Source organism: Dermacentor variabilis, chromosome 1 (assembly GCF_050947875.1).
Source record: "Dermacentor variabilis isolate Ectoservices chromosome 1, ASM5094787v1, whole genome shotgun sequence".
Lineage (NCBI taxonomy): Eukaryota > Metazoa > Arthropoda > Arachnida > Ixodida > Ixodidae > Dermacentor > Dermacentor variabilis.
In genome coordinates this window covers 211,627,426-211,654,374 of record NC_134568.1, presented here as the reverse complement: position 1 = coordinate 211,654,374, position 26,949 = coordinate 211,627,426, and the positions used below count along the sequence as shown (strand labels likewise).

At 46.1% G+C, this 26,949-nt stretch overlaps 1 protein-coding gene across 3 annotated transcripts in view; it reads right to left on the bottom strand.

Annotated features, from left to right (window-relative positions):
* LOC142592357 (N-acetylgalactosamine-6-sulfatase-like) overlaps window positions 1-26,543 on the bottom strand; it is a 43,008-nt gene extending 16,465 nt beyond the window's left edge. For 2 of the 3 annotated variants that reach the window (XM_075704000.1, XM_075703999.1), the window contains exons 1-8: window positions 26,304-26,543; window positions 24,412-24,535; window positions 22,342-22,416; window positions 22,169-22,271; window positions 16,597-16,740; window positions 14,920-14,986; window positions 14,353-14,480; window positions 7,367-7,503 (exon numbers count right to left, since the gene is read on the bottom strand). In XM_075704000.1, coding sequence (XP_075560115.1) covers window positions 7,367-7,503; window positions 14,353-14,480; window positions 14,920-14,986; window positions 16,597-16,740; window positions 22,169-22,271; window positions 22,342-22,416; window positions 24,412-24,535; window positions 26,304-26,408 — 883 coding nt within the window. In that variant the 5' untranslated portion in view covers window positions 26,409-26,543. The remainder of the gene's footprint in view (window positions 1-7,366; window positions 7,504-14,352; window positions 14,481-14,919; window positions 14,987-16,596; window positions 16,741-22,168; window positions 22,272-22,341; window positions 22,417-24,411; window positions 24,536-26,303) is intronic. The other variant, XM_075703998.1, reaches the window with a different exon arrangement.
* Window positions 26,544-26,949: the final 406 nt, after the last annotated feature.

Here is a 26,949-nt window from a genome sequence, read left to right as displayed (position 1 = left end):
CGTTAATTGCAGCGCACTCGCTGGCGCTCGCGTGTGATCGAGAATGTACGCCAGTATTCGCTCCACGCGTGCAATCTGATTAGATAACACTCTTTATTGAATCGGTAACAATAGTCTGGAAATTTCAAATACATGCAGGCGCGTCTTGAGCCAAGCTATAGCTTTGTAACCGTGGTTAACGCTAAAGATAGCTTTAAAAAAAAAGAAGGAAAACGAACTGTCGTACAGTCGCTTTAAATATTAGCTGAAACATGGTGGCGCGTGGTAGAGGGGACCCCCAAGACTGGCACAGTGGCGATGACATGCCAAGAAATTGAAGAGCTAAACACTTTCAGATTACTGGTATTTATTAAATCAGTATTTCGTGTGTCAATGTAGCCGTGCAGTCTAGGGGCCGTTTCCACCACGGGCTCTATGTCGGAGCTCATAATTCACATGACTGCACTTGTTTCAGCATTAAGTGTCACAAAATCGTGGTACTTTCTTTCGTTGGGCCTTAATATTATACAGCCAAAATATATGCCCCGAAGCACCCATTCTAAAATTTCAGTACTTTTCGTTCGAACGCGCATGTCCGCGCTGCCCCACCTGTAACAAAGTACTGAAAGATGTACCCAATGCTTTCCTCCAGGCAGCTGCTTTCATTCCTGATGACGCAAGGAAACCGATCCTGATGCCATCAACGCTCAGAAAACAAATCGGGGGCGAGCAAAATGTTCTCGCACACCTTGTGTGATATACAGTATAGCACAGAGGTGTTTTTTGTATAATGCAAGAGAGTCCATTGTAAAGGCCTAAGTGCACGGATAGGCACATGCGTTAAAGTTTGTGAACTTCATTTGCCTCAACAAAACGCGTCCAAGCGTTCGCACCTGCTTCATGAGAAGGGTATTGCACCATGAATATTCCTGTTTGCGTTCTTAACAGTGTGAAATTAAGAAAAACAGACCGACGTAAATCTTACTCACATTTTTGTTATCATTCGAGTGTTCAGGTGGTAACCTGTGGAAACTGAGTAAGTTGAGAAGTGTGCTTGTTTAACGAAGCAAAGTTAATTAACTTTTAAATAGTTGATTTTGGTTGGCTAAAGCAAATGAGTAGTTTGGAGCACATCCTCAAAATGATCTAGCTGAGCAAGGAAATTTTTGTTAACCATGCTCCTGGAAGAGTCATGCAAAGAAATATTGTGCAGTTAAACGCACACCGCTGGGAAAGAAAACTCCACTCAACCTTGACAATAAAAGTATCTCTCTCTCTCTCTCTCTCTCTCTCTCTCTCTGAAAGCGTGACTGACGCGGAAAAATATTGTCGGTAACGTCGATCTGACCGCGGCCAGCCTTTTCTCATATTGTCCTCAATGGCATGGTTCTGTGAGCATGTTCCTTGCGGCCAGTCCGCTTTCAATTGTCATTCACGTTTTTTTTTTTTTTTTAAAGCAAGCAGTTTAAAGTTGTAATGTCAATATAGCAGCAAACGTAAGTCTCCGAAACCTCGATTGGCCGTATACATATAGAAGCGATGCACGGCACAATGATGGTGCAGATTTAGCGCGTCACTGGCCGCAAGATAGATAGAACAACTTTATTGAAGAATAAAACGCTCAATGGTTGGAGCCCCTAGACAAGGGCCCCACTGGCTTCCGCACGCCGTTTCGCTTGTCGGATGATGGCCCTTTGGACCTCTTCCTGTGAGCTGGACAGCGCCGCCTCCCATTGTGTATGATCCGTAATTTCTGTGTTTGTCTTTTGTGTATATGCCGTGCATGCCCATGAGATGTGGTCTAAGGTTGGCGTGGCTCCGCACCATGGGCATGTGTCCGCATATCTTTCAGGGTGAATTTTATGGAGAATGTGCAGGTTGTTATATGTATACGTTTGCAGCTTTCTCCATATAACCTGTTCTTCCTTACTGAGGTTTTTGTCTGGGGGTGGTAGTTTCATTCTATTTCCTCTGTGGTAGTTTAAAATTGCAGAGTAGTTCTGGTCAATCGGGATCAGGTCTTCAGAGGTGTCCTGTGAGCACCCGTGGTGTGTAGCATGCGCACGAGCTACTCTGTCAGCCTCTTCGTTTCCCTTGATTCCCTCATGACTGGGTACCCATATAAGGTGAAATCTGGCTCGGGGTTTTATATCTCGTAGAATCCTATAGGCTGCGGTGCATACTCGTCCCCTGAGGTAGCTTCTGCATGCCGCTTGAGAGTCTGATAGGATGGTTATTTGTTGTTGGTTTGGTTCCGTCGCTTTGATAGCAAGGGCTATTGCGATTTCTTCTGCTTCCACGATAGTGGTGTTGCGAGTGGAGGCGCTAATGATTTCTCTGCCCAAATAGTCAGTGACAGCAGCTACCGTTCTTTTCTGCCTCCCTGGGTATCTTGCCGCGTCCACGAAGCGGGAGTTTGGTTTGTCGCCGTGCGTTTTCTCAATGTATGCAGCTCTGGCTTCTCTTCTGCCTGCATGTAGAGTTGGGTCCATATTTCTGGGTATTGGCGCCACTTTGATGCTGTTTCTGATTATTGTGGGGATGGGTTTAGCTTGGTTGTGTTTTTCTAGGAACTCGTGATACCCGAGTCTGCCAAGGAGTTTCCTACCCGTGGTCGTTTGTGCGAGTCTGTTTCTTTGAGTTATCAGTTGAGCTTCTGCCAGTTCTTCGAATGTATTATGAATTCCAAGAGACATGAGTTTTTCGGTTGAGGCGCATTGCGGAATTTGTAGGGCGATCTTGTATGCTTTCCGTAAGCACGAATTGATCGCATCCCTCTCTGTTTTCGTTAGCTCGTAATACGGCAAGCTGTAAATGAAGCGGCTAACCACCAGACTTCTGATTAGGTGAAGGGTGTCTGATTCCTTCATCCCCGTCCTTTTAGTGGCTACCCGCTTTATCATTCTTGAGACTTGTTGTGTTGCCGTCTTGATGAGGTTAAGCCCGTGTTGGCAGTGTTGATTTGATTGTAGCCACATGCCCAGTACCCGGATTGTGGTCTTCTCAGGTATTGCATCATTGCCAAGTCTGATTTCCAGTTTAAGGGCAGGGTCCGTCGGGACGTTACGATTCCCTTTCCCTCTCCAGACTCGTATAATCTCAGATTTCTCTGACGCGCATTGCAGCCCTCTGGCTCGCACGTATGTCTCGATTTCACAGGCAGCTGCTTGTAATCGTTCTTCTTTTTCACGTAGCGACCCGGTGACACACCAGACTGTAATATCATCCGCATATAGGGCGTGCTGGATACCCGGGATGGCTTGTAGTTTCCTTGCAAGGCCTATCATCGCCACGTTAAATAGCGTTGGCGAGATCACTGCGCCATGGGGAGTGCCCTTGTTGGGTGCCTTGAAGGTCTTCATTTCTACTGCGCCAAATTTAATCTCAGCGGTTCGTTGGTTCAAAAAGCTGCGAACATAGTTGTATATCCGCTCTCCGCAGTTTGTTTCAGCCAGGCCATCGAGTATTCCTTGATGGCTTACGTTATCAAAAGCGCCCTTTATGTCGATGGCAATGACAACGTGTTCGCTTGATCTTGGTATATTTGTTAGGACTTCTTCCTTCAACTGTAGGAGGATGTCTTGAGTTGAGAGCTTGGGTCTGAATCCAAACATAGTGTCTGGAATGATTTCATTGTCCTCCAAGTAGTTTTGTAATCTAGAATTCACAATTCTTTCAAATAGTTTCCCCAGGCAGGAAGTTAGGGAGATTGGTCGAAGGTTACTAATTGCTAATTTCTTGCCAGGCTTGGGAATTAAAACTATTTGAGCGTGCTTCCACTCCCTTGGAATAGTACCCTGTTGCCAATGTTCATTAATAAAGGTAGTATATGCCTGTAAAGCCTCATCGCTTAGGTTTCTAATCATGGAGTTAGTTATCCGGTCTTTGCCTGCCGCTGTGTTTCGGGTCATTTTCGCCATGGCAGCTCTAACTTCTTCGATGGAGATGGGTTCATCGAGTTCAGGGTGAGGCGCTCCCCCGTATTTCCTCTCACAGGGTGCGGGAGATGGGTCTGTTCCGAAGCACTTGTTATATAATTCTTCTTTGAGTTCTTGTTCCGTCCCTGGGTACGTATGGATTAGCCGTTCCACCGCTTTACAGCCCTCGTTCTTGGTTTTGGTTGGTTCCATAATTGCTCTTAGTATGCGCCAAGTTTTTGCGGTACTCAGTGTGCCATTAAGGGAGTCACAGAAGCGTTTCCAATTGGACGTAGCTAGTTGCGTTGCGTACTCCTCCGCTTTGCGGGTGATTTCTGCAATGCGTACTTTTAGCTTCCGGTTCTGTGACTGTCGCTTCATTCTTTTTGTTAGTCCTCTGCGTGCCTCCCAGAGATGCAGTAAGTGAGGGTCTATCTCAGGTATATCACATGTGCGGGCTAGTTTTTTTGTGACTTTATCCTTTTGTGTTCTTAAATTTTCACACCATTTACTTAAATCATCGATTGTGTTGCTTTGTTGGCTTTGCATCCGGCGGTATTTCACCCAGTCGGTAATTTTGGCTATTCCTATGTGTCGTTTGATTTTCCCAGTCCGAATTGTGGTGCTGATGATGTAATGGTCGCTGCCTAAATCGTGTAGGGTGTTTATCCATTGCGCATCTTCACAATTCTGCACTATCGTGAGGTCAGGGCTGGTGTCCATGCTCACACTGTTGCCCTGTCTAGTGGGCACTGCAGGATCCGTTATAATTGTCATGTCGAGTTGTTCCGTTTGTTCTAGAATGTTTCTGCCCTTAGCGTCCTGTTTTGGGTATCCCCAACTAGGATCTTTGGCGTTGAAATCACCTACTATTACGAGTGGTCTTCCCTGTACCAGGCGGGCAGTTTCCTGGAGGAGGCTGTCAAACTTTGTATTTCTCTGGCTTGGTGGACTGTAAATGTTTAGTATAAAGGCACTCTTTTTGTTCAGGCCTTTATATATGATTTCTATTAATAAATGCTTAATATCCGTGTCAGTAAAAGGATCATGTTTGATTGCGGTGATCGATTTCGCTATCAAAGTAGCTATTGCTTTCTCCGAATCCGGGTGTGTGTACACCTCGTATCCCTGAAGGTTTGGAGGGGATCCGACTTCCTGAAGGGCTATGACAGCTGGTGGCTCACTCTGTGAGCTTACCAGCTGTGTCAAAAGTCCCCTTTTCCGTCGGTATCCACGACAGTTCCACTGCCAGATTTCGGAATATTCCGTAATAGTTGGTTGATGTTTAGGCATGGTTGCTTTCCTGTGCAATGGCTACTAGCCCTGGTCTGGCGTATGGCTTCTCGGCTCTCGCTCTAATGTTAGCTCCGGTAATTTGCTTACGCACCGTTTTCATGATTTCAATTTGCAGAGCCTGGAGTTTTTTGTCGGACTTCACTTCAAACTCAGACATTTGTTGCGTTAGTTGTTGTGTTATTTGGGCTGACACCTGTTGGGTTATCTGTTCTGCGAATGATGGTAACAGTTGTTGGAAAGTCTCTTGGATTCGTGTCTGGAGTGTTTCGACCGACTGTAATCTAGGGCGCTTTTGGGGTGCTGGTACAGCTTGCCCCGAAGCTTGCTCTGACTGGTCCGGTTTAGCCTGTGTGTTCTGTTGCTGCGACTGCATTTGCTTTAGTATCGCATTCTCACGCTCTAGGTCGCCTAAGCGAACTCTCATGAGTTCTAGCTCTCGTTCTAGGCGCGTTATCTGTGCAGTTGTTTGAGGTGTGGGTTGGGAGGCTATTGCTGACCAGCTCACCTTGTTTTTGTCGCCTTCATTCTTCGGACATTGTTTCTTGTTCTTCTGATGGTTGGTGCTTTGCTTCTCCTCTTGTTTTCTGCCCTGAGAGTTGGATCGGCCTCGGGAGGTCGACCTGGTACGCGAGCGGGATCTCTCCCGCGAGTCAGAGTTCTCTCGATCCGAACTGAGCCACCTCTTCTTGGGGGTCCCTGTCACGTGGGTACGTTGTCTCATGCGCTGTCTTCCCCTTTGCGGGACGCGCTTCAGTTTTTTGGTGCACTCTTGTGCCGCTGTAGGATGAGCTCCCCCGCACAGGGCACACTTGGGTTCACACTCATGGTCCGCTGGTGGGTCGCGGAGGCCACATTTCGCACAAGCCTTGACAGTTGGTGTTGGACAGACATCAGTCCTATGTCCTTGATTTTGGCATATCTTGCAGTATTGTCGAGTGGGTTGGTAGGGTATACATGGCGTCTCGCCACCGTAGTAATATACGTAGCGAGGCACGATGGGGCCATCGAACGTCAGCACTGCCGTCCTCGATTTGCCAAGCATACGGGCGTAGAGTATTCGTACCCCTTGCGTCCGCACTCTTAGGTTGTGTATGAGTTCGTCTTCTGTAGTGCCAGGCTCCAGTGCCAGCAAGATTAACTGCAGAGCTGCATCTCACGGGGCCATGCTAGTCGTGATAGTGCCATCGTGACGAAATCCATGGCGGCGATGACGTCACAGGCGCTTCTTTTTCGTGTGTGTGCGTGCGCGTCGGTTTCGCTTTCAGGAAGAGATAATGCTATAAATACAGTGTCATTTATTATTGTCTCGTGGATTCAAATGTTGGTTCGAATAAAGTCTACATCCCGTTTATCTCCGAGAGTAGGTGCAAGCAGGGAAATGCTATTCGCACAAACACACGCATACACACACACGCACACTCACGCACACACATGCATGCATGCCTGAAACACCCACAGAAACGTTCGCGCACGTACACATTCACACGCACGCACACAAACGCACAAGAGCTGCACATAAATTCACACACGCATGCACTCATACACTAACATGCACGTACGCACGCACACGCACGTAAATGCATGCATGCAAACACGAACCCGGGCTCACACACGTACGCACGCTCAAGACGTGCACGCGCACATACACTCCCTCTCCCTCCCTGCTGCCTCTCAAAGACCTGTGCGTGTGAACAGACTAGTGCTTCTACGCCAGCTGTAAGAAATATATATCTTACAGTTGGCGTAGGAAAGCTAGTGTAAGAGTGGGTGTCTATCAGGCTGGACGAAAGACTGCTTTAACGCAGCACCAATGTTCCGACTAAGTGCCGTAAATGCATATGCTGCCAGTTGGAACTTGTTGATACTGGGCCGACATTTCGAAATATAATTTTCTAAAAAAATTTGCCCATTCACTTAACGCTTGTGCATTGCCGTGAAGTTCCACAGAATGGCGAAGGGGCAATGTCCAGAATTCGTGCGTATGTACATGTACCACGTCGCTGCCGATGCGCAATGACGGAAAGTGGTTTATAGCTAATGTATACTGCTAGTATGGACGCAACGTCTTCATACCCTGGACGCCCACTCTTCGTGCTACTCGATGTGCGCGCAGTGTAATAATAGCAGGCGATGTAGATTCTGCGCGCTGCGTATTTTATTTAACTGATACTCGCCTTGTGTTTTGCTGACCAACGCCGCTCCGTTGTCAGAGGTGAAGAAGACAAAAGTGTTGTTTACTGCCCCTGTGCGACGAAGAGCGTCCAATATGACGCCCACACCATGGTCGAGCTCCATCACGGCGTCTCCGTAGCTGTGATCGAAAAAGATAAAAGAAAGGAAAAATAAACAAATGAATAAAAGAAAAATGAAGTGTTAGTAGAACTCGTCTCACGATTACTCTCGATTAATGCGATTAGCAATCAAGCAATGTAGCCATCCGCTATATAATGATAAAGACACATCTTGGTGGACGACACTCTGACAACTTTATCGACTTGAGGATTCCGTCTCCCCATGCATCGCTTCGGTACTGTCCCCTATATGGCGCATAGTAGGGAACGGTGTGCCGAGAAATAGGACACGTCCTACTTCTCTTGAATCTTTGAGAGGTCTGATGCACACCATAGACATTCGCAGACACTACATGAAGCACCAAACTCGTCGTCAATGAAGTTGTCCGTCGCTGTGTAAAGCGCTGGGCTTGGCGGGTTGCGACCCGTCGTTCATTCTGTGCTCGGCTCTCCTGTCGAAGAGATTCGCGTATTGCGCTAAGCATTGACGCTCTGTTTCGCTCTTGTGCTGGAGGACGGCTTCGCGGTTTGCAGCGCCGCGTGGGCGCTCAACCTGCCGCATTTGGTGTAATCACCTCCTCTGTTGAGCGGCTTATCGACGATGAGCTGCCGCGGCACGACGCAATTTCCTCTCTTCGACCTCTAGAGACGTTCTTTCCTAGGTGGAATTGCATTTTAAAGGATCTGTGCCGGGCAGGTGGAAAACAAAGTCCCTCAGAAAGAAGTGTCAAGGTACTTGGAAACGTCAACCTACCTGAAGATGTTGGCCGTTTGCTAGAAAAAGGCCCAAAGTTTTTTGTCCCTTCCCGTGTCCCTGCTCATGAATTGGTTGCAATGAATACATGGGTGACTGCTAAAGCGAAGCAAGAAGACCGCGAACGTTGCCTACTTGAAGGCGTGGAGTGCTTGGAAAAGACTGCACCCAAAGGAACTGACCGCCGAGTGCATGACCGTGTTCGTAATGCGGTGTCTTTTTTGAAGGTCAATAATTTGTGCCTTTTGCAGGCTGATAAGGAAGGTGGGTTTATAGTGGTTGAAAAGGGCGTTTTTAATGAAAAAGCGCTGCAGGCGGTGTCAAAGAATTTTGTTCCCGTTAAGAAACGCAAGGTCATAGTAAAAATTAAGTTTATATAATTTTGCAACAAACTGAAACTGACGTCGCTCCCTAAAGCTATAGAAAAAAGTAGAGGCAAATGTTTTACACCATTTTTTTTACTGCAAAGACGCATAAACCGGATATACCTTTCAGAACCATTATCAGTGAGCCTGGTTGCTGGCAGCATCATCGTAAGCTATTTTTTTTTTCAGAAGAAATTAAAATTGCTAGCGATGAATGACCCTTTCCGGACTAAGAAATCGGATGAAGTGGTGCAGTTTCTCCATGAGAATGAAGATGTTGGTTATGCTTTTTCGGTTGATATAGAATATTTATTGTATTCAGTGCCACAGCGTGAACTTTTGTCTTCTGTTACTTCTTGCATTGAGGGAAACGGTGCGATTGCGTTCCAGAATGATGTGGGACTGTCAGTGAGAAATTTCTTAGGTCTTTTGGGATATTACCTCACGGTAACGTTTATTGTTTTTAATGACCAACCTTTTTTACAAAGCAAAAATTAATGGCATTTGTGTTGGGGTCATGTGTTGCTCCAGTTCTCTGTGTTATTTTTTAGCTAGTTTAGAACGGTCTTAAGACTACGTTTTTAACGAGAGGTCTATTTTAAGAGTTTTTAGGTATGGTGATGATTTTTAGTCTTTTTAATGCATGACTCATCCTACCGGGATACGGTTAATAAGGTCTTAACTGATTTGAAGCAACACGGACAAGGACTTGTTTTTACTCACGAGCTACCTCATAATAATATTTTGCAGTTTTTGGACCTTAGGCTCGAGGTATGTGATAGACATGTGTGTCGAGCTTACCAACCACGTGCACAAAATGAGTTCTTGGCGTTGAAGTCGGCTCATTCCAAAGTTTTAAAACGAGGAATTGCGTCCTCTTGTATGGAATCGGCTCTCAAAAAATCGTGTGCGCATAAAATGCAGCATAGCTTCGATGATCAGGTGCGCCGACTTTTGGCAGCAGGTTACGTCGCTCCTGACTGCAGTTCCCGAGGCCCTGATTCGAAAAAAAAAAAAAAACGAAAAGACGACGAGCGTTTAACGTGAAACGTTCAGACCTGTGGTGGTGCCTTATCTTCATAAGGTCACTCATCAACTCAAGAGAGTTGCTAGCAGGCATGGTGTCCCCCTGGCGTTTTCTGCGCCGAACAAGCTTGCTAAGTTGTGCTCCCGTACTTGCGGTGAAAGCGACCTAGGTTGCCAAATCAAGCACGGGATATCCTACGTCCCATGTTCCACCGGTGTGGTTTATGCTTTCGCGCTCTCGTGTGGAAAGACTTACATCGGGCAGACAGGGCGGTGTATCAATGAGCGACTTAGGGAACATGAGCAAAAAATAAATAATAATGCAGACAAAGGGGCACACCTTGTTGCCCCTCTTAATTCTTGCTGCAATTGTATACCGCGATTTGATGAGACGTCGATTCTCGGCAGAAGCACAAATGAACATGCGCGGCTGGCCTTGGAGGCTTTCCACATAAAGGAAAAAGCAGACGACTGTATCAGTCATACCTCCCTGTCTCTGCACTCAGCCAAATATAATTTCCCGGGCGCACGTCTTTGGTAACTGGCTTTAGTGTGTCATGAATTTCTGTGTCCTTCGTTGTGCACGCATGCGTGGTCGAGTGGTGTAGGGTATCTATGTGCGTTGTCGTAAAGAAGAATAAATCAGTTGTTAGTCAGCGCCAGTGCTTGTCTCGTCTCTTCTTTGTGGGTTATCCTGGGTCTTGTGCTGAATTTTTCACCTTCGAAATACCATGTACCAACTAGCCCCAACCGAAGTTTTATTGTAGGTGGCGCAATGCCACTAGTGTAAGCTGTTTTATATAATGGTGAGCGAGGTCGTTTAGAGCATAACGTGCTGCACGGGGATTGGTTCGCAGCGCGCGTGCGTGTGTGGAATTGGGGTTTAGCATTTTTTCAGTTATTTTTCGGGCCTTTTTTTATTGTCAGCTAGAAGAACGCGGTGTTCTCACTTTTATCAGTGAATTGACGGCACGCGGCTTGACTGGCGTACCAAGCATCTCAAAGCGTTGCTTGCACTATTAAAAATTATGGGGTTTTACGTGCCAAAACTACTTTCTGATTATGAGGCACTCCTTAGTGGGGGACTCCGGAAATTTCGACCACCTGGGGTTCCTTAAGGTGCACCTAAATCTAAGTACACGGGTGTTTTCGCCCCCATCGAAATGCGGCCGCCGTGGCCGGGATTCGATCCCGCGACCTCGTGCTCAGCAGCCTAACACCATAGCCACTGAGCAACCACGGCAGGTACTTGCACTATTGAAGCTTGGCGTTGTGCATGGAACATCCAGGCGGGCATCCATAGTCCAACTGGTAGAGCATTGCGCTGCTGTGCTGAGGAAACCGGGTTCGAAATCAACCGTCAGAGTTGTGTTTTTAAGTCATGCGATAGCGGTTAGATAGCAGCACACCAAAGTGGGGTTAGTAGGCTAAGAATGCTAATCGTATTAATATTATAGAGTAGTCCCGCGCCACGCGCGTGGTCATTGGAAGCGCTCGTCAGGAGCTAGTCTGGATAAAGTATTTCTTGTCGGGCTGTAGTTGGTGAAACAGCGCTCAGAAGAGGGGCACAAATTGACATATCATACACACAGAGAAGAACGGACGAGCGCCATAGATTATAGAAGGGAGACTCAAATTGCCACATAATTACACGGAGAAGGACAGACAATATGACCGAGCCTGGATATATTATATACGTATATACTTGAAGCGGCTACCGATCTGCTTTGCTGCACTGTATCGTGTAATGGCGCTTATTATCCCCGAGATCTTTGAGTGGCTCCCTCTCGCGTGTGACGTCAGTGGGGAACTCCGCGCGTGCGTTAGCTATACATGGTTCGCTACATGAACGCAACGCGTTCTACTCCGGGCGGCCGCGCGCGCCCTGCCCGGCCGCTGTGTCTTGCGTGAAAGCCATCTGCGACGGCAACAGAGTCCGCGCTGCGCTGTGTTTTTGCGGCCTGTTCATGCGAGAGGCAGCACCGCGGTGAATTCGCTCGCTGCTGCTGCCGCGTTTCTCCACTGCAGCGCTTTGACGGCTAGGTTTCGCGGTCATTGAGTGAGATGCGTTCATCTTTGCTTGTGTGCGCGTGAAGCCATGCTTGTTAATTTAGTTAGTATTCCTATGTTTACATGTTTGTATGGCCGATAAAACTACTATTGTTAATTCGTACAGCTTTCCACTATTTTGTTATCGCAATTGATGCTTCGCCTTTCGGGCGAAACTGCGATTTTTGTTTGTTTGTTTGTTTACGATAAACTGCAGCACTTGGCCTTCAGCTACTGTGCATGCGCTGTAACACTGTGTTTGGCTGCGCAGCGCGTGCTGTGTGCTCGGCCGCCTGCTCCGTTGGCCGCAGACATTCCCATTTTGTTGCTGCCCGGCGTGTCAAGCACATCACGCAAGACTTTCGATGTCATTCTGAGGAAACTACGTGGTCACTGCGGAGCGTCAGCTCATATGCGCTGCTTTAGCGGCATTGGAACGAAATGCGACCTGGAACGTCTGATACAAGGGCGGACAAAATTACTTGGGGAAAACAAAGTAATGCAGTCAAAGAAATAAATTATGGGGTATTACGTGTCAGAAATCTGATTATGAGGCACACAGTAGTAGGGGAATTCCGGTTCGATCTTGACCACCTGGAGTTCTTTAACGTGCACATAAATCTAAGTACACGGGCGGTTTTGTATATTACCCCCGTTTAAACGCGGCCGCCGTGGCCGGGATTAGATCCCGCGACCTCGTGCTTAGCAGCCCAACACCATAGCCACTATAAGCAACCACGGCGGGTTTATGTAGTCTTGCGCTGCAGTGCCGACCTCCGCAAGATAATTTTGTTTAAACTTGGTTACTTCCGCCGTTACAAAGTTCGCGTCTGCATGTTTGTCGGCTCAGGGTAGCCCTTTCTTTCTTTGCTCCTGCCACGGGTAGCGAGCACATTTCACGGGTGTTGATGAGAATTAGTGCTATTGCGTAACAAAAACAAGCGGCGACCTTTGCTTAGACCACCGTTTTCAAAGTATTTTGTTATATATAAACGCGTCATACGTATTTAGAACCAGCACAAGAAAATTAGCAAGCTTAGGTTTGCTGGTACTTGGCCGAACAAGTAGCTGGAGCGCTAAACAAACACCACATTAACACACACTAAACACACACGCCAAGGCACAATTAAATGTTCACAGGCTTTGCGGTGTTTTGTTTCTCTTTATAACATAATAGTTTTATAACGCTGATAAAGTTATGCTTTAGGAGTCGTTGTCGGTAGTCTGAAAGTGCGTTGAACAGAAATAGTCTTATGCTAACCTAAACAAACAATCTTTTTGCGCCAGAAAGTCGTCGATTTATTCGCAAAAAAAAAAAATGAAGGATTGTGTAAAGCATGCTTGACGATTGCGAAACATGATAGACAGTGGTGCATTTAATGTTCGGGATAAACCGCTCGTAAGTAAAATTATGATATTTTTCTTGTAAGAAAAAGTTCGGTGTCTGCAACACCAAGTGACTAGAATTTTGTGCGAAATCTAAAATTTGCATTTAATGCCGCTTAAACGACGCGAAACTTTGCGAATGAGTCCGGGCTTCAATTTTTCAAATGTGCATATAGGCTCTCATTTACTCCCTCGGTGTGTTTTATGACTGAGTCACGAATTTTCTGACTGTATACCTGCCCGCGCGGGCTGTGGTTATATGAAAAAAAAAGTAATAGAAAAGTTAAATTCTGCGATTTTATGCAACGAAACCACCGTATAATTATTATACTATTATTATTATAGTATTATTAGGCGCGCCGTAGTGTAGAACTGCGGATTAATTTCGACCACCTGGGTTTCTTTACCGTGCATGTAAATCTAACTATACACGAACGCTTTTTCGCATTTCGCCCCCATTGAAATGCGGCCAGGGTCGAACCAGCGACCTCGAACTTGGCAGCACAATGACATAGTCACTGAATTGACACAACGGATGGTTACATAAAATATACATTAAACATATAACGTTTATTGTCCTCCTAAGGTTGGCATTTATAAATCTAACACTAGCAAAAAAAAAAGAAAAAGAAAATGCAGATAGTAATAGGAGAGCGCCGTGCTAAGCGAGCACGCACTCAGAGCGCGAGCAAACGCGTTAAAATGAAGCTATTTTAGCGGGACGACAAAGGCGACTAGTTCTGTCGCGTTTGCTTTCGATTACTGTTCTCGTCTTCTTCGCGCTGCTTCGAGTTTTAATTATTTAGTAGTCAGTGGGACACCACCGTGCGCGCATCCAACAAAAACTGCACGATGCGCGCGGTCCACTCGATCTTCTTTAATGTATCCCTGCAACAAGGAAAACGATGGCGAATATTTGCAAACAACTGAACGAATTAAACGCCCTGCGAGCGGCTTCCGGCTGCACGAAATCTTAAGCCGACTTAAGAGGACATTAGCGAAAGAAGTGCCTAATACACAACCGTCGTTTAAGCTTGCCTATTTTGCTTCCTTGTACCACGCGGAAAAGTCTTTCAGAGTGCCTCGGCGGTGTGAGCGGGTGAAAGTACAGAGGGACAAATAATCCGGCATGTGATTCTCATTTCATTTCTATGGTGTCACCGTTTCTAGTGAGTCTCTTCCACTCATCCCTGTAGGCATCCACTCCTTCTTCACCTTTCTTGGCTCATATGGTTTCAACGCCACACCGGCGCGACCATTCTCCTTTCTTTCTTTCCTTCAACACTTACGGTCCTCTCTGACTGCGCCCTCTGAACTCCTCGGACGAGTAGACGGGCGCGTGAGTAGCGTCGGGCGCCCAGTACAGGAAGAAGGGCTGGCGCTGCGCTGCCTGCTTCTCGATGAACTGCACCGCCTCCTGCGGAGAAAGCATAAATGCTTACGGCGCAGATGCCTCGTGAGTGATCAAAAAACGGGAAACTCTTTTTTTTTCCTTTTCATAGAAATAATAATAATAATAATAATAATAATAATAATAATAATAGAAAGGTTAACATACTTCCGCCGAGCTAGGTAACCACACTTTTCCTTCCTCTGGTAACCTCTTCCACATTCCAGATCCCATCCGCGGGATGTTTTGCGGCTTCCGCCAGAGGAAAAGCAGCAGAGAACACTTGCCTCAGCAGAATGCATTGACCGACTATAGTTTGTGTGTATTCATAATAAACCGTACAGGATGGCCCAAGAAAGAGGCAGAAGAAGGCACTACTCTCAACTGACCAACTGATCAGCACTCATTTCAATTTCGGGAAAATTACGTCTCGAGTAGGGAGCCCATTCAGAGAGAAAATGCCTACCTTGATGTACAACTGGGTCAGGTTCGACGTAAGTGTTGTCAGGTTTATCGCCAAGTCCTCATAGTACCTGCAGTAGAATGAAGGACGACAAAAAATGTCGGTAACCGCGAAAGTCGCAGGCGCGCAACGTATTTTGACGAGGTGGGCATTATTGCGTTTCTAGGGAATTCTCTGGCATTTTTTCAAGACATCCTTTGCTCGATAAATCGCCGAGTGCAAATAGTAGGGGCCTCAAACTTGTGGCAGGTATCGCGCTTCATACAATGATACAAACCTTCCTCGCTAAGTTGTACAGTGGCGTGACAAGGGGTTGGAGGAGGAGTCGGTAAAGTTTCACGAAGATTGACAAGCAAGTGGCGTAGATACAGGTGGTGGTCAAAACCAAAGGCCAGGGGCCGAATTCACAAAGCTTTTCGTTCGTAAGTGCTCCTATGCCATTGGCCGGCCGCCTTCGTTAATAATATGTCTGGCATCAGGATTGGCTGGTTTTTTTCTCTGACCATCAGTTTTAGCCGCGAGGCGCATGTTTGAGGCCCTCACGTATAGTGCTGTGGTGGTCGCAGCTTCGCGGTCACTCCCGCAGGTTTCACCCGCGGCAAGGGCTTCAGGTAGTGTGCGTTCAGCATGCGTGCTCTGGCTAGTGCCACCGGCCACTATTCTAAGCCATTCCTTGGAATAGAAAAGAACCCAGCTATGCAGATCCCAGAATTAAGGTACGACGGCTGCCACTTACTGCGCGTTTCCTCGTGCCGCTGAACGATCAAAGCACACTCACTGTGCGTCATGTACTTAAGTGCATATAAGCTTTTTTTTTTCTTTTTTTTTTTGAGCGATCTTTAATGAAAGTGAATAACCGCACTCATAATAATGCGTCGTGTAGCAGCAAGATTTCCATAAAAGGAGCAAGCAATGCAAAAGTCAATTGATAAAGTATACGCACCCTCGCAATATGTAGTTTCTCGTCGTACTAACACAGCCAGAAAAAAGCAGCATAGTTCCAGGCGGCCATAAGGTGAAAATCACTTCGAACGCCTTCGGAAGGCATGCACTGCTTGGGGGAATTGGTCTTTTCTTTCTCTTCCTATCGCATACGCAAAGAAGGCAGCTGACTTCCATGCGAATGTAACTCGAAATCGAGTTTAGTTCATTTCATGCTCCGATTTCGCCAAGAAAGTGACGAAATTTAGCGTCAGTGTTATGGGCAAGCCACTTACACGCCCTTATGTACGGACCTTGTCACCTTCAGTATCTATCTATCTATCTATCTATCTATCTATCTATCTATCTATCTATCTATCTATCTATCTATCTATCTATCTATCTATCTATCTATCTATCTATCTATCTATCTATCTATCTATCTATCTATCTATCTATCTATCTGTCTGTCTGTCTGTCTGTCTGTCTGTCTGTCTATCTATCTATCTATCTATCTATCTATCTATCTATCTATCTATCTATCTATCTATCTATCTATCTATCTATCTATCTATCTATCTTTTCGGTTGTACCCATCATAAGGTGTCGCACCTTTCTTCATTCACATTTTTCTCTATCTGTAATGACAAACTGAATACGTGCCAATCAGCGACAACTATGAGCAATAACCAGCAATGCAGTCGCCACTGATTTCATTCACAACCATAACCGTTGAGTACCAAGACTGCATGTACATACCTGCCGATCATGTGATCATTGCGGAAAAAGGCGATGTTCGGCCTGTGGACGTTGTCGTATGGGCCGAAGTGGCAGTTTGACGAACCAATCCACTCGTGGAAGCCGTGTCTCAGGGGTAGATACTGCTCCTGGTGGCCAAGGTGCCTGCGTGGATGGGTGCGTGCGACACTGGAAGGTCTCCCAGGCATCGGCGCTTTGCATTGCAGCATTTACATGACATCACGCCTGCGCAACTCGAGCGTTGTCTACCATATATGAAAAAAAGACATGGTTGAGTTCGGAGCAGAAGGCACTGAAACTACCAAGTTGCTAGTATTATTTCTTCTTCAGCACGAGCCGGTCATCCTAAGACAGATGACCTGTTGCCAGGTCTATACAGTGTGTATGCATATTTTCACGTGTATTTGTTTATCTTTTCCCTCTGTGACCGCTTTTTACCAGCTAACGAGTGGTAAACGTTATTGCTTGGCGCAGGGCGCCTGCGTGTATCGCAGCATTCCCGATTCTTGTAGCCGACTTTACCTGTTGTCTTCGTTGTCATCGAACCATTTGTAATCAGATCCCTTGTGTGACGCAAATAGTGTTGCGCATTCTAGAACTTGTGCCCGCACCAGCGATTACGCTGGAACCGTCCATCAGTCAAGCATAAATAGCCAACGCGCCTGACCCGTAAATCAGATTCCGACGATCGACGAGCGTGCTCGCCGCTACCATTGTTCTGAGTGTTACTTGTTTTGCTGGGCACAACTTGCGGTGTGCTACTGTGGTTGTTCACCGTCACTACAACGTGACTTTATACAGGGTGTTTCAGCGAACACTTTCAAAATTTTTTAAAGATTGCCTGTGGCAGATAGCTCAATTTTAGTTTATGAGCCGGTCTACTCGAAGCGGCGGACACTAATTGTGCAAAAATTGAAATGTAAAATCAACGAATTAACAAGAATTCACTAATTAATTTTATGGCTAATTACCTTGTGACCCTTATTGCAATTTACAAATTATAGCTGTGGACTTGGCAAGGCGGATCCACTTGGAACGAATTCTCAGGACGACACCAGTTTCGAGATATAAATTCCCGAAGTTTGCAGAGAAATGCATTGGCGTTCCAGTTATTTGTATGCTTCAGTGCATGAGACGACGTTTTGTTAACAAATTAACTGGAGCGCCAATGCATTTCTCCGCAAAGTTCGGGAATTTATATCTCGAAATTGGTGTCACCTTGAAAATTCGTTCCGAATGGATTCGCCTTGCGAACCCCACGGCTAGAATTTGTAAATTGCGATATGGGCCATAATGTAATTAGTTAAAACGTAATAAGTGATTTTTTATCAGTTAATCGGTTTTGCGTTTCAATTTTTTGTGCAAGTAGTGTCCGCCGCTTCGAGTAAACCGGCTCATGAACTAGAACTGTGATGTCTGCCACAGGCAACTTTTGAAGATTTTTGAAAGTGTTCGCTGAAACACCCTGTGTATGTATGTATGTATGTATGTATGTATGTATGTATATATATATATATATATATATATATATATAAACATCGACTTAAGTGTTCGTGGTTGCTTTTACACGTGAGCCAGTGCTTCATCCGACTTTACTAATAAATTCCGGTTTCAAAGTTACTTAATATGTACATATTACTTCGAACACTTTTTTAAGCCTACAGAATGTACTGGTAATTAAGTCACTGCAGATGTATTCTTTTGCACGAAAATGTCTCGCACGAATATTTTGCGAGAAAACGCAGCAATTCATTCACTCATTAAACTAATTGCAACAATTAATTTGTGAATTATAAGTTTTACGGCACATGTTAATATATCCGATGTTGAAGGCAATCATAAAATAAAATTCCGTGTTTCTATGCAGTTCAAGACGATCCATTTGGTTGGTGAATAACTGCCGTTAAATTATTCGTTCAAGTGAATTCACCACGCACGAGGGACCGCGAAGCCCGGCTTGCGGTCCAACCCCCATCCCCTCCCCTGGCGCAGTAGGATGGAGTAAAACGATGCTACGTCATACGGCGCGATAAAGTGGCTCACCTTGGCCCTTCTGCTGAAGCGGATATGTGGATTGTCATACGGGAGCGGCGCAAATTGTCAATCGGCATCACGTCGTGGAAAGAGCTGGAAGTGCGATGGCAGCTTCATGTTATACGCCACCCTTCTACGTCATGGGAGGTTGAACCGCGAACGTGCGTGCGTGATCAGGCGAACTGAACGAATAATTTCACAGCAGTTATTTCGATTAACATGGTCATTTTGAAATGCAGAAACGCGGAGCTATACTTTTATGATGATTATCCCTTCAGTTTTCCAATATAAACATGCACCATAAAGTTCGCAAAATAAAAAAGTTACTTGATGTTATTAGTTCCAAGAAGGGAGATTGAATTGCATTGGTTTCTCTTGAAATTGATGTCCGCCTGTGTAGGTAATTGCTCCGCTATGATGCAATTTGACTAAATTGTGTAGGCTTTTTTTTTCTTTAACGTACGAAGAAAAAAGGAAAAGATTGCAGATCCCACGCACTGTGGGAATCGACGTCATGCGATCTTGCAGGCACCAGGCTATTCAACATTGTTTAGGGTTCCGCAAAGCGGCCAACTAATGTGTTTGCGCAAATCGAGCGGTTGTGTGTGCGTGTGGGCTGCGAGCGTGCGCGTACGGGACGACAGCAGCACGCCGGGACGGCGACCACGTCGAAGGCGATCCTATATGGCAGGGAGGGCATTGCTACGCCGGCTGTTCAGTGCGAGCTTGCGACACGACGATTGTTGGGCTCCACATGCGTAGTGGACGAGCGGAATCGAGAGAAACACCGATTGTGACGTCATCAGGAACTATGTGTTATACGATCGTACGTACTTATGGCGATGTCATGTGGTGGATGTTAAAACGGCAATGACATGAGAACTCCGGCGAAGAAATGTTAAAACATGATTAACTTGGGCGATCGTGAAGTTTGTACAACGTAGTAATTTCTACGTAGCGTAAACTGCTACGAGGGAAGTTATGGGGAAGGTGGGGGCCGGTCCTGGAGATAGTGCAGTCTAACACGGCTCCTCGAAGCGCGAGCTACGTAAAAGTGTTTTACTGAACATTACCTTATTTCAGTCCAGCTACGTGGCATATGAATATTTGTAATGTTTGGCTCAAGTTACGTGGGACACCCTTTATATTTGCTCATCTGTGAGAAAAGGGTTCCCACTTTCACCCCCTAATTAATTCGCTCTTTAACCTTTGAGTCTCAGCGTCATTTCGCAGAATACGGTGACGGGCTTTGACTAGGGCACTTCATCAGTCAAAGTCCTAGCTTACGCGGACGATGCCGCGTTTGTATGTTCAAATAAGGAAAGTGTAGAAGAAGTAATGTGCCTAACTCAACCGCATTGTTCAGCCACTAGTACCAAGTATGATAAGTCCCGAGGATTCTGTTTTGGTCAGTGGGCAGTAACTCCGTCACAGTTAGTGCTATTTGCTTGAATACTGATGCTGTGTGTTACCTTGGTGTACCCCTTGATCAATGTCGTAACAGTCCCTCGCATTGGCATAAGTGCGGTACAAAACTTCGGCATGCAGCTGAGGCCTGCGGTGGAAAAGAATTGCCCATTTTGCACGATTAACAGTCTGCATTACGTTTTTTTTTTTTTTTTGCTACCAAATTGATTTATGTGCTTCAGGTCCTCCGCTGTGCGCGAAAGAATATTCAACTATTCCACAGGATCTTCGCCTGCTGTGTCTTGCGCTGTGGATGGGAGCCAATACGACGCGATAACTAGTTTATTCCGCTTGAAAGGGGTGGTGTTGGCCTTGCACATTTGTTTATATGGCAGTTAGTCTCGCGTTTTTTTTTTTTTTAAACTTCCGCGATGTTACACATCCATTTCAGCGCGAGACACTCCAGCGCCGTATCTCACTTCATTTGCCTTCTCTTGTTTTGTACTATAGATACTTTGTAAAAAATTGTTCTCTGTATGGTTTCCCAAAGGAAATAGTTGATGCTGTTTTATTTTTTAAGACTAGATTTTCAACAGCCTGTTTATTTAGCTCAAGTCGTAAGACGTTGATTAGGGATGGTATTGGCGCGTACTTTCCCATACCAGTATACCGTTCTACGATTGGTGATCATCAATTGTCTGATGTGTCGAATCGCATTAAGAAAAATGTGTCTTTCTCCGGAAGTAAAGTCTTTTTTTTTTTTTTAGACTTCATACGTCGACGCTTCCTGTGAAGGCATGGCAGAAGACTACGGAATTCGTTGTTCTCTGGGACACGAATTGTAGATTGTTTAAAAGGGCAGAAACCATTAATCATTGCTTCATTGATTGTTGTGACGCGGTATGTTTGAGGGATGTTCTACAGCAAACGTTGAAGACAGAAGTTAATCCTATCGCTATCAGATACCTTGATTTGACGAAAAACAAAACTTTGAATTTGATCTAATTTTTCTTACTAGATTGCATCGCCTCTGGAAAGCAATAATGATAGAGAGACATGCCGAGCCACCTCGAGCAACAAAGAACATCATCCATGAAAAAAATAATTAAAGTACAAGGCATATACGAGCGTTCTAGTGAATCTCTTGACTCGTTTCACCTCGTTGATTTGTGTTTAAATTTGCCTAACTCTTGACTTGTGGTGTGTTCAGTGTAAGTGCAACAGTTTTGTTTCCCTGTAATAAAGAAAAAGGTGCGCTCGTAGTCTAGTAGGTAGGGCACCAGGCTGCTGTGCACTACGGCAGAGGTTCGATTCCACCGTCAGACACATTATTTTCTATTTGTTAAAGCGAGGCGAGACAGGAACCTACCTACCGCGAAGTGTCGAGAATTGAGGCAAAGACTGATTCGCGTTAAAACGTACTGCAGAGGTCTTACACCTTTGGTTCTCAGAACCGCACGAAATCGCCGTCTAAGCGCGAGTAACGTATCGCCTGGTGTGCCTCCCAATAGCGGACTTGAGGACACGCACCTCCAACCCACCGCACCCCAAATAATTAGTTGGAAAAGTCCAAAATGGCATTTTTTTTCTCGGCAGTCCCCTCAGTGTTGCCTTGAACCCGAGCACAACGGAAAAGCGGCGAGGACTATACTGACAACATTGCGCCTTCAAAGCAGGGGGCCGAATTCACAAAGCTGTACGTTCGTAAGTGTTGTTTGCCATTCGGCCTTCATTATTAGTATGTCCGGAAAGAGGATTCGCTGGAAGCTGTTCGTACGAACAGTTTTAGTGCAATAACTTTTTTTCGTTAATAACGTCCCAGATGAGCATGAGCTCTGAACGTGGTGAGACACAGTTTTCGAATCATTCATGGGCGTTAGAGCACCCTTGCCTGCATGGTGCATCATTGTGCACCAGTCACCGGTACATGTGAGTCCTTGCTTAAGCGCCTCTTTGTCGAAAACCTTCGGCAGGAGATAGGTCCACTATTCGGAACGTCGGCAGTCTTGTCTGCGGCACGTGAACTATGGTCGCGACCACGGTGTGTGCATGTATGTGTGTGCACGTGCGTGCACGGCTATGCGTTCGTGTACGGCAACGCACGCGGCCATCCTCCGCAAGGGACTCGCACCATTTGCCGACGATCTTGTTGCGGTAGCCGGCCTCGGCCAAGAGCTCGGGGATAAGCACTTCGTTGTCCTGGATGCCGCCCATGATTTCCTGGGGCGTGTAGCCTGCGTACGCACACGGGGGAATTCGCGCATCAGCATGCGTGCGCGTTTCACCTTCGCCGCATGTCCGTACCGTTTCTTGAGTGGTTGTTGGTCGTGTAGAAGCCGTTCCTGATGGGCAGTCGGCCCGTGAGCAGCGCCGCCCGGGCTGCACGAGAAAAAAAAAAAAATCGGCAGAGACACTTAAGACTGCTTACGTTCGGGAATGCGAAAGCATCATAGTCCTTCTAGGGATTTTTTCGTTTGTTTGTTTTTGTCTGCGCATGCCTTGTCCGCGCAAGCTGACGCTCGCCCGCGTTTTAATTGCGCCTCGGTAACGCCAAATTAAAACGCGCCAAACGTCACAACGCGCTCACTTGCCCGCGAGGAGTCCATAATTTAAAGGCTGGCTCGGCGGCGTTCACTTGCATATCAATTGTTTTTATTTTGTACATTCATTTTATACAATCATGACGTGGCGTCTCATCCTAACCATTGGTTGTGCCGCCACGTGCCCAACGACGCACACACCGCACGTTTATAGTCAGCCAGGTGTCTGTGACGCGGCGTGCGCAATGACGCATGCACTATAGACACACATTTAGTCAACCAGAACGGTGGAGGCGCCGTGGCGTAGGGTAAGCGTGCTAGTCTTTCGCACCGGGCGCACGGGTTCGATAACCACCCCGACCGAAGTTTGCCTAATATTATTTTTAAAGGCATTAGTTTAATTTGTTTACAGGAACCTCCCTGAGAAATTTGACCCCAGTCCGAGTACTTGTTTATGTCTTTTTCACGAGATCGCGGGATCGAATCCCGGCCACGGCGGCCGCATTTCGATGGGGGCGAAATGCGAAAACACCCGTGTACTTAGATATTTAGGTGCACGTTAAAGAACACCAGGTGGTCGAAATTTCCAGAGTCCTCCACTACGGCGTGCCTCATAATCAGAAAGTGTTTTTGGCACGTAAAACCATATAATTTGATTTATTTTCTTTTTACTCTTTGCCGTCGGTCATTTTTGGTACCATCATTCAGTCACGCCGCCGACTGGGGGATATAATGCTTTCGCATTAAAAAGCGTCGTTAACGTGTCGACGTCGTGTGCTCAAGCGTTCCCACTGGCAGACGAACGTCATTGCTAACGCGTTCAGACGAGTAGGAAAATCGCCCGTTTGCCTCTATAGGCGCTGCGAGTTTGTCGGAATAAGAACGAATAAAAGGATCTGGCATGGCATGGACCACGTCCTTTTTTTTCGTGAATTATTAAGCCCTCACGTAACGTAATCATTTCTACGCATATAGTGCAAGCCATATCACTAAATACAAGCATTTATGTTCCGACGTACCATTGCGTTTTATGACTTTGCTGTTTCTTGAGTACGGTGTCCATAACGTTACTTGTGACATCGTGTGTGCGATGAGCGGTGTCACGTGGCTTTTCAACGTCTGGGCAATTGTTATCCTCCCTGACACACGATATCTCAGGATATTCTTAAGAAAGATAATGCTACCCAAGGACAAAAATACTTTCATGTTGTACGTTTCCTGCCGTCACAGCATGCCGGATATGTGTTTTGAAGCCTCGCACTCGGGAGATAAAGCCTTACCAAATTTTATCTGCTGGGGCATATATCTATGCCTCAAAATACGTAATAGTTCTGCGTCGCAGATGGTTAGCGCCAAAGGCACTTTCGAGAGAATGTGCGGCGCCGCTAAAGATGCGCCCCACTATCGCAGTGGAGGCAATACCTAGCTTTAGGTAAGTGGTTCTTTGTCGTCGATATAGTCACGTGACGCATTCATTCGGCTTGACATCTTGATGTCATTATTCTGCCACTGTGCCAGCGTTACAATCTAGGTGCGGGTACTGAAGTTTACATTAGACTATTCTACCTTTGTTGCAATTTTAAGTGACAGCAGCAATAAAGCAATGTATTCTGTTCTTATTATTATTTGAATTGTAGCTGTGGGAAAACTACGTTATTAACAAGAACTCAAAACTTGCACATTCATTTGTATGGGTCTGGTTTCTGTCTATCTTATTTTTCTCCGCTTTCGTGCCGCAGCGTTGTTTCCAGGGTACTAATAAAACATTCCACAATTTAAAACACATAAATAAAGGTGACGTGCGTTACTTATGACGACAGTGTATACCACTGACAGGGCGAGCACAGTGGATTGGCCGTGTAGAAGTCAGTCAGCAGCGCCCCTTCGGTCGCCATCTTGTCCAGGTTGGGAGTCTCTTTTGCCGGGTTGCCTAAGATGCCGAGATCTCCCCAGCCCATCTAAGGGGAGAGAGATAATGGCGGAAGCTGGAGAGGTTAGTCTGGTCGCAAGTTGCTCCAGACAAGAAATTAATCACGTGTGTCACACAACACCACAAGCGCCTTCGTCGAGCGCCCATGGACGAGCGGGCCGAATACATCCCGCCGCTCATGCAGGGCGGGCATCACGACACATTTTTGCAGAAACCTGCGCAGTCTGCCTGTGATTTCCCGTCAGTGTTGTGGACACATGGTTCATGGTGTCGGTGGCGAACGTGGTGCATGTCTACCTGAACCCATGCTGCTGCGAGCACACTAGGGAGTACGAGCACAAGTACGAGCAACGGGTTATTGAAGTCAGGCGGCCGTGCTTACGGAACCAAACCTGTGACACCATATATATAGCTATGGTAGGAGAGTATTCGAAATTTTGAATACGAATCGAATAACATGTGCTATTTTATTCGTATTCGATTCGAGTAGTCACTATTAGAAGTTGTAGAATATTGGTTCGGGTCGAATACTGTAAGGCACAACAACAGTTATTGCAGTCCGCCGGGAGTAATACTGATGCGAGTGGAGACTCTTCCGAATGCTGCTCCTGCAGGAGGACCGCTATTCGTCCATGCAGTTACTGAGCAAGTACGCGAGGGAGATCATTCATGCACAATACTTTACAGTCATTTAATAAGCATGGCTCGTCTATAGGCAGCCCGTTTTCTTGATTTAGGCAAGCAAGTTATTTAGTCAATCTCACATTTGCATTCCTTTAAAACGACGTGCGGTGCTACATAGTATTGCGTTTAGCTCCTTCAACAAGCACTACACTTTACTACCTGCATCTCATGACGTTACACTAAGTTTTTGCTTCATTACAATCATTGTCATCATGACCCTGGATACGATAACAGTTTTCGTTTCTATCTCATTTACAAGCTTCTCAGTTGAACTGACATTCAATTATAAACGGCATTATATCTATCAAATACCGTAAATAAGCCTTTTGTTGCTGAACAGACCCACGCACCAAGCCTTTATAATATTTCATTCGATACGATACTCGAAGGTCCTTTCTGTCTAGGATTCGCCCAGTCGATTCGATTAAAAAATTTCGCTTTTCGAACACCCCTATTTAAAACATTTAGGCGCGCATCTGCCATAAACCAAACTGTAAGACGCGTTAAAGGCCCACGGATTTTCATTAACTCATTATGTTTGTTTGTTTTTTAATCGCCTGCCCATATAAGTCTGGAGACGCGTGTATAGCGCAGCACAAGCAGCGCGCACCACTGACACCCATCACGGTGAGAAGTAACTCACGCACGGTGACTCGTCTCAGCTTTTCCCCGTCGTGGCTACGGAGTAGCGTGTGTCTCTCAATTACTCTGTTTTATACGTAATCTCATTTCTGTCCAAATTACTCTTCCACGTTTTTCTGTTGTTGTTTTTTCTTATTCCAGAATGGACCGAATCTGTTACAGCTCGGCCAGCGCAGGGTCTTGTTCCGTAACTCTCAACTATATATATATATATATATATATATATATATATAGAGAGAGAGAGAGAGAGAGAGAGAGACATACGCACACTCAACCATGCCCTTGCGCAAAACACGTTAAAATGCAACAAACGCCCCTCTGGGGCTATTATAGCTTTGGCCACTGCAAAGTGCGCGCTGAACAACACACGAACACGTGTTACTTCCCTCGAGCAAGTACGCAATGCAACTCGCCGTGTCTATCATATATTGGAGGCCAATAACAGTAGATTTATTACGAAACTGACTCACGTCGTCCATGAGCATTATAATGAAGTTGGGCCTCGCAGCAGCGTCCACATGGGAGAAAGCAGTTGCCGCAAACAGCGTTGCACAAACCACAAAATGTGCCAACATCGCGCTCGCTGTTGTGCTTAATCAAGCAGCGCGTTGCATTCAAATGTCCGCTGTCCGTCGCCAACACGTCGTCGGGAGCCCGCGCGGCACTCGGTCGATTGACTTCTGCTCGCGAGACTCGAGTGCCTTGGAGGAGTCCGCCGATCGGTCCTATCTCGCAGCTCGCTAGACTGATTAGCAATCTATGCTCTTGGCGTGCGCGTAAGAGTTTCTAGCCACGCTCATTTCACCTGCGACAGAAGGACGTTGGCATGCTATACGTAGGCTTTCTTTTTATCGGGAGGAATAGCTGCAAGGCATATGTAGTAAAAAAACATAAAATAAACGCATGCAGCCTTTTATGATGTAGGTGCTGCATCAGTGAGTTAGCGCATTTTATTGTCCTTTATCCAGCGGGTAAAGTATTCTGGAACATTCGGCTTTAGTTCAGCCTCCCTGGGCATCTTGTGCTAATATCCTTAGTACGAGGGCACAGCCACGAAAGGTAGCGAATGTCCGCCGCAGACACAGGTATACCGGGCTCAATTTGGACAAGTTGCAC